A 12,175-nucleotide genomic window follows, 5' to 3' on the forward strand; every position below is an offset into this window, starting at 1 on the left:
TATTGGAGGTCGACAGTGTTACGGGAGTGGAGGGAAAACGTGGGAAATGGCAAGACATCAACCAGTTTGTGTGGATAATAGAGAGAAAATCGCAAGACCCAAAAAAATCAAGCCACGGCATCCCACAAAATTTGCAATTCTACAACTCAAAAAAAAAATCAAAGAAACAATTCAAACTCACAAAAACCGCGAACCACTTGTCCACTTCTCACGCCAATTTTTTTCTTTTTTGAACTTCGCTATAGAACTATTTGAAGCAAAGAAGAATCCAAGCTCACAAATACTCGACGTGAGATTGAACTGACAATAACCATTTCCATGACCACCTGGTAAGCATCTCCTCGGCATCCGTTTCTCGCCGTCATTGTTGGATTCGAAGACCAGTGAACCCGTCCTACTCGTTGCCCTTCATGTCATCGGCTCATCACCCTCCTAGCTCGCAGCGATCAACTCCAGGTTCTCTTATCGCGTACATGCGCGTTTGGGTTCTTCCTCATTTGTCATGGAGGACGTCGTGCCATGCGTCAATGAGACACCACTTAGAATCTAGAGTGCGCAGTGGGTCTGATCTAGATCCGAAGTCTGAGCTAGCCATCGAGCCTCAAGGTCGAGAACTGGTGCGCCAACGACACCTATGCTTAGGTGGGCAAGTGACACAGCCAACCTACCGTAGTAATGTTGGAGTTGGACCCATGATGATAAAGAGTGGAGAAAAGTGAACACTCAGGGTAATTTTAAACTTTGCCTTAAAAAAAAGGTAATTGTAAACCTCACATGCAAGCTTGGATCCATCGCATCAGGAAAATCTTTTTCTATCCTTACTATTCAGATCTTTTTTTTTTGCATTCATATGTCCAAGTTAAAAACCCATGCATCCACCTACCAAAAACATGGACACATGGTAGGTTGCTTGTAGCCCGCCAGCCTCTGATGAAGTGTTGCTTGGTTCGTAAAGATATGGTAGGGTGCAGGTTTGGAGCCCGCTAGCCTCGATGAGGTGTTGTGCGGTTGTCATATGTATCAAAAGAGTGAAATACCTATTGAGACGATAATAGTAGATGTTAGTTCCAATGTTCCAGTTAGAATATACCCATAATATAATTTCAACATCACCAATAACTAAAAGTGATACGAACCTATATTAAATAGAAGAGAGAAAGAAAACAGACCATATGTAAGATATAATTTCTACAGAAAAAACAATACGGTAGATATTCTGTGTATTGGAAAAGAGTGATGTTTATATGCTAGATGGGGAAGGAAGATCTTTGGTGGAAATTAAGTGATCCAGTGATTATTTAAACTATTATAGATGGATACGAAGCATAGTTCTGCTCCTAGTATACGAGTGATATGGTAGAGGCCTAGGTGGCTAGCTGCTACAGTTTTGGAGTAAGTAGCCCGGGTTCCAATTCTATCGGACACACTTTCGTCGGAACGGAGGACGGGTCCGACCGGAGATGGAGGACTCTGGTGCTTAGAATCCAGATGTGATGCAGGTGCTACTCTAACCTCTACCCCTACAATCTGACACACGATAGGAATGTCGGATGGGCACACCGTGCGCATCCGATCCATCCATCAAAGCTAGACGTGCTCGGATCACCTTGCCGGCTACCACAGTTGCAGATGACGATGAGACGAGGCTAGCGATCACTTCAGAACGACGGAACGAGAACGTGGAGACCGTCAGACCGAGCAAAACAGATAAGAACGAACAAAAGCTCATACCGTGGGCCGGTCTAAGCTGAATGATCTCACAGGCCCATGCTTAGCCCATTTTGAGCGTGGCAAAGAGAAAGCAGCCGACAACATGGGCCCCCGCACGTGCTTTCACGCACAGGATCAGGACAGCGAGCGCGCGGTCGGCAATCCGCGGCGGGCCTACGTGTAGTCCACCACCATCCACGGAACTTCCGAGGCGCCTAGAAATTTCCCGGGTCCGCGCCCGCGCTCCCACCACGTGAAACGCGCGAATATCTCCGCGTTGCCGAGGCGCCAGCCACGAACCTCCCCGAACCGACCGCCCGGCCAATTCAAAAACCAACCCAACCCGGATAGGATACGACCGGTTCAACCGCCTTTGCCGCCGTCCGCTCGTCCGGCCCCGAACCGACCCCAGCCTTGCGTCGCCGAGCGGCCAACGTTCCCGCGCACGCCAGCGCAGCAGAGCCGTGTCCGGGAAGGATTCCCGACCCGGCTGGCGACAGGCCAGCGGCCCTCCACCGCCTCTCCTCCTCAATAAATAGCGCCCACGGGACGGCTTCTTCCCCTCGCGCTCTGGCTTTTCTTCTCTCCGGTGTTCGGCGCCTTGACCTGTCGTCGCGTTTGCGTTTTCCGCTTCTTCCTTCGCTCCTCTCTCTCCGTTTCTTCTTCTTCTACGGTTGATTTGTTTCGCCGCTTTTGCCCTTCGGTGCTCGCAGATTGCTCGGGGCGGTCGCGCGTGCGCCTCCGTGTGGGTGTGGCGCGGGGAACAAGTCGAGTTGTTCGGTTTATGGTTTATTTTTTCCTGTGATTCGATCCTCCAGTATTTTCGTTTCGATCCTCGTTTTCGCCGTCTTCGCCTTCTCAGCGTGTGGGTTGCAGGATTACCTGTCCCGATTGGGGAGTTGGAGGCGGGGTTCCTCATGGCGTCGTGTGGCAAGGAGGTCGAGGCAGGTCAGTCTCTCGTCAGATCCGGCGGTTCATTGGTTTTATCACTCGGAGGATCGGTGGTTTCAGGCTTAATCGTCCCGGTGACCGTTGTGATCTCATCCTATGGGCTCGTGTTACCGAGCGATCTTCTCCGCTAGTCAAATCATGGGTTAAGGTGGATTCAAGACCTCGGTCGATTCTTATTTTAACAGCTGATCTCGTTTGTGGTGGGTGTTTGTCCTGCTTTTAGATGCAGAAAGGAAGGGTCCTTGATGGTTCAGGAGAGATTATTAGTTCAGAAGAGTTGAAGGGTGGAGGTTTGCTTATGGTTCCTTCGTCGATTTTAATTTGTTATGGTCGGTTTGGTATCATGGTGGCGTGAAGGTCGCCACCGGACTAACTAGAAACTTGACAGCCCGTATGGGAGTTGCTGTTAGCTGGATCTGCAGAGGAAACAAATAGAGGTGCGAGTTTTAGAGGCAGATTGAGGCGTTGGCTGGTCTGAAGTTCATACCGCCTGGAGAGCACCATCGTTTGGATATCTCTACCCCAGTTCTTTCTTATTGGTCCCTACTCTTAAATTTCTGCATGCTGCAATTCTGATATCCGGGCTTGCGGTTCTTCTCCAGCAATTGGATTATATGGACGGATGGATGGGTTGGAGGCGGGATTGATTCTGCTTGAGCAAATGGAACCGTGGAGGGTTCCGTGTGTTTGTTTACTAATAATCCTCTCCTGTCAACGTTTTTCGACAATTAACTTCCATCATAGGCTACCATTGATTCGTTAGTAATTCTGCAGTTTGGGGGAGGCATCAGCAAACAGATAGAACTGTCGCACAGATAGAACTGTCAGCTGGAATAGTCAACGATTGATCAGGCTTTATCCCTATCCCTACATTTTGATGATTGCAATTGCTGTTTAAGGGTCAAATTGATGGTTACCGTAGAGTGGCCTCTCACTGATTGCAGATCGCTAGGTGATACTTGCACAGGAGCAATAGGAAGCCGACTGAATCTCTCTTCAGCTTTTCAAAACTACCACCTTCTCCGATTTTCTCATCTTGTTTGTTGAGTGGATTCTACCTCAAAAGTAGATAATGATCATAGTATGGTCATTATTGCAGGTCACCAGCTGATATTTTTGCAAGAGTTGTTGGTGACGATTGGAATGTGTTGGGAGTGCTTTCTAACCTATTCTAATTTGAGACAACATGCTAATTTTTTGGAATTATGATAATTTCTCAGTTTAAAATTCGGATACTATGATCAACATGCAGTGGTAGAAGGTTCTGAGCATATTTGGGGGATTCAAGCTGGCACGGGGGAATTTTTGGCTACAGCATACTGACCCTACACTCGTTCTAAACTTGTTTCTGTTTCTTCATTTATGCTTTGAACATAGCTTTAATTCTGGTGTTGCTTCTCTATGTTCGCAGATCATTTAGCCCAACTAGTTGGTAGTCCGTCCGTCTGATTTGGTCATAAAATGTTCGGTTTGGGATTTCTCTCTGTGGTTTCATTTGCTCTATCTATATTTTTGTGCTCATGTGGTGGTTGCAGGATTAGTTGGGCATTGGAACTTACTGTATCTAAGAATTGGCACTTGAAATTGAGGGCAGGTCAGAGTCTAGTGCACGGTCATTTTGGTTATATTGGTTTCATTACTTGTATTCAGTGGTTTCAGATCTGAATGGTTGGCTAATATTCTGCCCCTCCAGTGGGATAATGATGAGGTTTGAGGCCCTGGATTTATTCAGTATTGTATAAGCTGATCTTTGTTGTGGTGTGTTTTGTGTCATTCAGAGATGCAGGTGGGGCATTGGTTGTGGAGGTTGATTGGTGTAGAGGTTTGGTTATGGCTGACAGTAGTTTTGCTATTTCCGCATTATATTATGATGAACCATCATGACATTACGACTAAAATGCTAAAGCTTCGATTGGGATCAAGGTTCAAATCTATAGGATGCTTGGAAGCAACACTCTGATTGGAAAAATTATGACTTCTGATTGCCATCAATGTTCAAATCTGTAGGATGCTTGTAATTATTTGGATGACTTCTTTTGTGCCGCAACAATTGAAATTACAAGGTGGTTCTGCTGATCAGTTCCTTCTGTTTTCTAGTCTTAAATTGTATGGATGCTTGGGAATTCTTATGTGCTTCCTATCCAGTTAGTTTCTTCAACCAGCTTTCTCAAGTTGTTGCAGATGTGACACGTGCACATGCTGAGCTATAATTTCCGATCATTTGTTGCACATGCTTCGTGCCCGTTCTCTACTAAGCCAGGCCTATCCCTATCCTAAACCATGACTTACCGTGATTTTAAGGAACCCAAAAGAGACAATCCTTCGGTAATTTCAGGCTTAGAAAGTTCAATTTTGCAAGTTAAATCTGATATATATCTTCCAAATTCTGCTGCCTTCTTTACTTCTGTTGACCAGAGAACTTATGGATAGTGTACATTGATTGCTTGGGGACCTGCGTAAGACATTCTGAAGCTGTTTGAATGAACCATGATAGCTTGATGATCAACATCTGCAAGAAAGATCCCTCTGCCCAGAGTTTGCCCCCCAACTATTTTCCTCAGTTGTTGACTACATATTACTTTCCAGCTTGCTCGTTCAAGGTTGTTTGGTTGGTTTCCAGTTACTGGAGAGTATGGATGCTTAGAAGTTTGGAGTAATGGGGCACTTTATAAGATTCTTCCTTCTAACCAGAGTTCACTCTTGCTAATATCCTGAGTAATACTTCTATTTCGGATCCACTTTCTGATTTAAGTTGACAGCTGTTTGGTTGGTTTACAGCAGTTGGACCTTAGTATGGATGAATGCTAAGGCATCCCGAGATCTGGCTGTTTTTGTCTATGGATTCTTCCAGTCATTTACAATCCTTTAACAAGCTTATTGATGATTCTTAAACAGTCCTTACCCTAGATGCCTCATCCAATGGTGCAGGTTCACTGTTTGAGTTGATTTCCAGTAAGAACTCTCGCTATATGTTGGTCCCCAGTTAATTTTGCAAGAAGCAGCGTAGACCATGTTTCTACCTTCTAATATCTATGCTTTAACCTGACTAATAAATTTATCTGCAAAATCATTTAGCTTTTTGAAAAATAATCATGAATGTCTCTTCTAGATAGTTTACAGAATGTAGGGTCATAGTATTACCTTGTTCTAATTTCAAATTAGGGGATGCCTACTAACATGCAATCTGGTTCCTGATTTGATTCTATTCTCACTTCCTTTGGTATAACCCTTAGTCAGCTTATTAATTTCATTCGTGACTATCAAATTTACTTGTCTTGATAGGGGTTGTTAATTCATTCACTAATTAATCATAATTTTGTTAAATTCATCATATCGCGGTAAATCATAACCATTAGTATTTTTAGTAATCTAGTTATTATATGAAATCAGCATTATAAAGTTTTGATAACTGAGGAGATAGTTGTCCCTAGCTTCTTTGGTGAGTCAAGCTACATTTTCTTGTCCTCCTTTTGGTTATCATGGTATCGATCTCCTGGAGTGATGCACTTCCTTCGCTGCACCCTTTATGCCCTCATCTTCACTTTATATGCAGACTCCAGTCTTTTGAACTTTGTTCTGTTATTCCCACATTTAGGGGTCGCATCAGTTCATTCTATCGTTGTGGATCAAAACCAATTATTGCTCTCCCCAAAAGAGAATCTGTCTGAGCTAACATGTTGTTTGGCTGAACAATTGTCGCATTTGAGCCTATACACCATTTGGTGATGCAATTTCTGCTTTGCGGCAAGCTTCTGAGATGGAACTGGAGTCTTCTGTTTGCTTGTTGCTTGGTGGTCATTTTTGTGGCAGAGGTCTGATTTACTGGACAGTGTTAGTGTTTATATACCTGGATTTCAGTTTCAAGAATTTGGGTTGAAGTCATCCTGGTTCAGATAAATGTGTGGATTTGCTGTGCTTGAAGTCAAAAGACCGTTAGGATTGGGATGTATAGTGAAAGCTTAGAGCAGAAGCTTAGGTGCTTGCTTTAAGTAATCTACTAGATTTTCTCACCCTGACTTGTATTAGTGAACTTGAATCGTGTGCTTGGTTCCATTTGTATGTTAGTTGTTCAGATTTGTTGGTAAAGATAAAGATCCCTCAGTTTGGTGAAGCTCTGTTATCTTGACAGATCAATATGTTATATGGTTGGTTGAATAGTGGTCTTAGGTTAGCTACAGACTAGGATGGTCAAACTTGCATTTTTGGTTAGGTTGTAACAAACTGCTTGCACAAGTGGTTCAAGAAACGTAGCAAAAGTATGCTGACTTTTTAAGTACTATGATGGCATTGTTTGCACTTATTGGATCTGAGGTATGAGGATGCTAAAATGAAGAAGTTTTGACTTAACTATTGTTATTAGCCAACAACAATCACAAACTTCTGAATTGGATTGCTGGACCTGAAATAATATCTGGACCAGTTGGTAGGACACTTGGTACTCGATAGTCTTGAGCTGCTGCCTGTGTGTTTTCTATCAGTGGTCATGGAGTTTACCGACAATGTCAGTTTTTTGTGATAAGTTGGATAAACTGTACAAGATGAGGATTGCCCAGTGTATGCGTGCTTGTGGACTTATTTAGCTCTGTGTAGTGCTGTTGGTTTGGAGACTGCACTTCTTCGAAGTGTTCTCTCCTGTGAGCCAAGTTCTGATTTGGGTTCTTGATCATGAGTGATTTTTTCCGAAGCTGGTCGTGGTGGCCATTGAGTTTCTTCGTATGGAGTTGCAGAATCTGCATTGGCTAGCTGGATAACTCTTTAATTTTCTTGAATAAGGTTAACTAAAACCGTGTTGTGGTTTGCTTGTGACAGTGCACACCATCATCCTCCAGATCCCAGGTCTCTCTGTTCTTGTACCATGGAGCCAACTGACCTGAAGTCTTATCCTTGTCCTGATTGTTCCATCACATAAACTGCAAATGAACACTTCTTGCCAGGGGAAACTGACTAACCTGCGATTTCTCTGGATGTCTTACTGATGTTCACAGCATGTTTTCTTTCTTGCAAGTTTAACTTTTATCTTCATGAGATATGCCTTGTTTAGGCTCGAAGAATCTTTTTCATATCGTTCTTTCCGCAAGTAGTAATGTTTTTGTAAGCTATGCCCTTGTTTATATGCTTATGTGAGCAAGTCTTGCATGTTTGTTGCTTGTGTTTGAGCTTAGGATGGTTTTTTGTTTGTTTGTTTGTTTTTGGTTTTGGTTTGTGGTTGTTTGGTTTTGTTTGCGGTTTAACACTGCCTTTGCCGGTCCCAAGCCCGGATGAGAAAATGTGGAGGGAACTGCGAGCGGCTCAGCTGCATGATTGGCATTTAGGAATGCCATGGTTATGAATTTTATTGGGAGACAAATTGTGGTTTAATTGAACAGCTAGAGGCTGAAGGCTCAAAGAGAGGAACTACCATCATGGCAACTATAATCCGGTGCCACTGTTATGAGTGTCTTTTCAGTTCCATTTGATGCTTATTGCAATCTGCTGGCAACTGCTCTCTAGCTGCCTGTTCTGTTTATTTCAGATTTAGCGTTCTAGACTTCCAGATGAGGGAGCAGGAGGAGAATAGGCAACTGTCGAAACTGAAACGGTATTTGTTGCAGCCATATGTCTCCTGCCTATGCTGGTAATCCCAGTTGTTTTATTGCCAGCTGAATGCATCACTCCATCCCCTTGTGTCCAGTGAGGCATTTGTTTCAGTAATGCATATGTTGAATAGAGCTGTCCAGGACATTCGAGGTGCATCCAAACTGTCCTCGCTATTCAAATAGAGGAATGCAAAATTCAGCTAGCCAAAACCGGTGGTGAAAACAGAAGGGTTTCTCTTGCAGATCACCGGAAAAGGCTGAAACTCGTGGGTGCAAAACGCATTCCAAACTGCCTCTGTACGTTGGCACATGACCGTCTTTCAACTGGTGTACTTGTACATGGTTAGCAATCAGTCCGTGAACTAGGGATTCGAAAAGGAACTTGTCAAGCTGATGTATCCACGCCAACTGAGATGTTTTTTAGAGAAGTTTTTGTCAGACCTGCGCATATATCACAAAACCGTCGAACGGTGACACGAGTACTTTTAAACCACACCTCGATCTTTTTTACATCGCTCATGGATCCAGCAGTAGCAGAGCCGCAGAGGGCAGATACTAAAAATCTTTTACAAGTCGAGCGTCTGACCGTTGGTTGCCCACGCGTGACAGGTCGCCGCCGGCGAGGCTGCCCGCAGCGCACGGCAGGCTGCAGATTTGCAGACCGCGCGCGGTTGGAGGCCCAACTAGATTCAGGGACAAGAGCATTTTTCTTTTCTTTTTTGTGCAATACTGCTGAGATTTAAGGGGCGTGTACGAGGAAGTAAGAAACTTGTCATTCCATCCACGATGCGCTTTCCTGTACACGAAAATGATTTTTTTCCTTAAAAGCAAAATCGAGAAGAGAGGAAGAACGACGTCAAGCGTGGGACACGTGGTAGAGAGGGGGAACAAAAGAGAGAACAGGGAGCACCCATGATGATTTTGGGCGCATGGGTCGGGACCCTGGATCGTATGTGCTCGATCGGTGATCTTAGCCTGTTTTAACATAATCCGTTCTCTGAAATTTTATTGCAAGAGCGACGGGCAAAGGGTCAAAATTTTCCTACTATCTTGTCCATGCTGCTTTGTGCTAATGCGGCGATCTTACCAGCCCTTGATGCTCGCACATGACCATGATGTCCATAGTCAACTAGGCAACAATATCTTAAACTCAAGGGGGCAAAAAAGTCCGGCTGAAAGACAAGACCGGGCCAAGTGGCAGGCCACCACAACAAGCAAGAAGATGAAGATCCAATCATGGTGCGCGAACAAAAGCCTCCCAACAGTGGCAAGAACTGGATCGTTCCACTCCTTCCCTCCGTCCATCTCCACCCCACACCCCTACCCCCACCGCCCGTCCGATCACGTCGACGTCCATCTCCTCCTCCGCAGCACGCCCCCCCTCCAGGATTCTCCTCCTCCGCTTCCCCTCGATCGCCGATAAAACGGAAAGCAGTGGATCGGACGTCACCAAAAAGATCGGTGGGGAGACGAGAGGGGACGTGAAAGGCGAAAAGGTGGAGGAACTGGGAAAGGGGGTAGTCGGGTAGAACTAGAAAGTTTCTCCCCGGGAGAGGCAGCCCGGCGGCAACCGAAAGTGGGGCCTTCCGGCTGCGGCGTGCCCTACCGTCGATTCCATGTCCTCCTCCGGGTCTAGATGAGGTTCTGATGCCGGAATCCTACTGCTTTTCCGGCTATTTTACCGCCTGGGGGTTTCACTTTGATGCGGCGTGGTTCCCAGCCCCCACTCCCTGAATTCTGTCTCGGCTGCTTGGATTCAGACGCTCAAAGCTTCGCTCTGCCATCTCGCTGAATTGCTTCTCGTCCAATTTGGGCAGCTCGCTGTTGCTTGCAGGAGATCGCTGCCCTTTCTGGAATGCTGCAGAGGTCTACTACTCTGTTCAGTGGTGAGGTCTGCTGCTGCCCTGCAAGTTAGTTCCATCTCAATCTCTGATCAGTAATCCAGTTGTTACAGCCTCTAACAGAAAGTTCTTTGATTCTTCCATCCTGCTTCTCTTTCTTTGTGGGCATCTCTCCCGTGCAACTTGTCCATTGACCATAGGAGGAGGAAATTGTTCTTTGGTTCATTCTCTGTCACAATGGACGACGGAGCTGACCTCCCCTGCCAATTGCTCTTCTCCCACCCGGAGGTGCCTGGCAGCTTCGACGAGCTCTTCAACAGCGCCACAACGACCTGCACCCACACGCACAGCTGCAACCCTCCCGGCCCGTCGGGCCCCATGCACACCCACACGTGCCTGCACACGCACACCCAGGTCTTCGCCGGCGGCGCCGAGGACGACGACGCCAGAGAGGACCCGGCCAAGCCACGGAGACCGTTGGGGAACCGGGAGGCCGTGCGCAAGTACCGGGAGAAGAAGAAGGCGCACGCGGCCTTCTTGGAGGAGGAGGTCAAGAAGCTCCGAGCCGCCAACCAGCAGCTCCTGAGGAGGCTGCAGGACCATGCTGCACTGGAGGCAGAGGTGGTGAGGCTCAGGAGCCTCCTGCTCGATGTCCGGGGCAAGATTGACGCTGAGGTCAGCGCGTCCCCTTTCCAGAAGCCGTGCAGTGTTGGCTCTGTGGTGTCTGCTGATCCTGCTCCGTGCTTCAATGGCAACTCTGAGGTAGCAGGAGCCTGGGAGGAGAGCTTCGTACCTTCAGCTGCAGATTGCAGGATAGATGAAGGGGGCGGCGTGTCACGAGAAATTGATGTTCCAGAAGGTTTGCATCATTCCATGGATGTTGTTGCAAACTTTGTGAGTTCTGATTCTCTGGCTGAATGATCGTTTGCCTGATTGGCAGCTTTTTTTTTTAACCTCTGCCAGCTTCTTTGATCTTACTTCAGAGATCAATTCTCATGGAATAAAAGAATGATGAACTGACGATAGACTAGAAGTTTAGAACTATCTTTGATGTACTATATGGTTTGTGAACAATGTACGGAATACTTGTACTTGTATAGTAGCACTGGAAATATAAAAACTGCAGATACCTAAGACATTCTGCAAAATTCTTGTCAAATTGTCAATGAAGTGTAATTGATTTCTGATTTGAAATTTGTTTGTATTCAGCTGAAATTCTCTGAGACTACTTTACTGATAAAATGCACTGCACACAGAGTGCACTGAATTTACTGGGCACACTGAATTTGCTAACGATGTGGGGAAAATAGGGCAAGGTTGTGGTGTTCAACTGTTTGGAGCAATTCAGTAATTTCTTGGTCAAATTTGAATTGAACAGGTGTCAGGATTCTGCAGCAAAGAGCAAGGTATGATCTCAGGCTCATTCAACGGAGTTCGGTATTATTCTGCTGTCTGCTCTCATCTGCTTTGAAAGACCCCTTTTTTTTTGGAATCGTGCTTTGGTAGAACTACTATCGCTAATCATTGAACCAATGAATATATTGGTCCTGCATAAATGCACTATAACAATTCGCTGGCATTACTACTACTTGGGTTTTTTTTCAGATAGCTATCTGATCTCACTAGTCTGAGATTCATACTTGTCTTCAGCCTTGTTCCTCTGGATTCAGCATGCTCAGAATGTATCATGTGTGCGGTACTGGTTTGAAAAGAAAAACGTACGAAGCCATGGAGGGTATCGTACGAACCGATATCAGATACTGAAGATCATGTCAACTGATATCCGTTCGTACAATAATCATGCCAACTCGGTTCGTACACCAAAATGGCTGTATGAACTTGGAAGGTCATATCAACTGTTGCTGCACAATAATCACGGAACCATTTCATCATCTTGATACAATTTCTGCTCAGGCATTTATGTATCACGCCTTGAAGTGCTTTTGTGAAACAGAAATTTAAACATCGGATGCATTTTTCGGCAGTATAAATTTTGTGGTCGAAGTGTTTAGAGAACTATAGAAACACAATTTGTCTATATGGTTAAATGTAAACATCTGACATAATCTGGAATTACGAAAATGGAAATGAGCTCAC

General features: G+C 45.4%; 1 protein-coding gene and 1 long non-coding RNA gene across 11 annotated transcripts; both read left to right on the forward strand.

The window, feature by feature from the left end:
- The first annotated feature begins 2,257 nt into the window (after window positions 1-2,257).
- Window positions 2,258-7,594, forward strand: LOC112884621. Its single transcript, XR_003227140.1, has 2 exons — window positions 2,258-4,724; window positions 4,843-7,594. It is a non-coding gene; the product is annotated as an uncharacterized LOC112884621 (long non-coding RNA).
- A 1,857-nt stretch (window positions 7,595-9,451) lies between these two features.
- On the forward strand, window positions 9,452-12,029 carry LOC112884619 (basic leucine zipper 23-like). 10 transcript variants are annotated; one of them, XM_025950063.1, is made up of 4 exons: window positions 9,452-10,147; window positions 10,279-10,972; window positions 11,457-11,484; window positions 11,729-12,029. In XM_025950063.1, the coding sequence occupies exons 2-4, from the start codon at window positions 10,316-10,318 to the stop codon at window positions 11,974-11,976; spliced, it is 933 nt and encodes a 310-aa protein (XP_025805848.1). In that variant the 5' UTR covers window positions 9,452-10,147; window positions 10,279-10,315; the 3' UTR covers window positions 11,977-12,029. The 10 variants fall into 10 exon arrangements, with proteins under 10 accessions (XP_025805848.1, XP_025805846.1, XP_025805847.1 ...); XM_025950061.1 differs by having other exon boundaries at window positions 9,453-10,128; XM_025950062.1 differs by having other exon boundaries at window positions 9,454-10,123; window positions 10,223-10,972.
- The last annotated feature ends 146 nt before the right edge of the window (window positions 12,030-12,175 follow it).

Source organism: Panicum hallii, chromosome 3 (genome assembly GCF_002211085.1).
Source record: "Panicum hallii strain FIL2 chromosome 3, PHallii_v3.1, whole genome shotgun sequence".
NCBI lineage: Eukaryota > Viridiplantae > Streptophyta > Magnoliopsida > Poales > Poaceae > Panicum > Panicum hallii.

Bases quoted from the DNA above. Each gene is read 5' to 3' on its own strand.
- LOC112884619 (XM_025950063.1), top strand. From the start codon at position 10,316: ATGGACGACGGAGCTGACCTCCCCTGCCAATTGCTCTTCTCCCACCCG. The intron at 10,973-11,456 runs GTGAGTTCTGAT...TGAATTGAACAG, and splicing joins TGGATGTTGTTGCAAACTTT to GTGTCAGGATTCTGCAGCAA. The intron at 11,485-11,728 runs GTATGATCTCAG...ACTTGTCTTCAG, and splicing joins ATTCTGCAGCAAAGAGCAAG to CCTTGTTCCTCTGGATTCAG.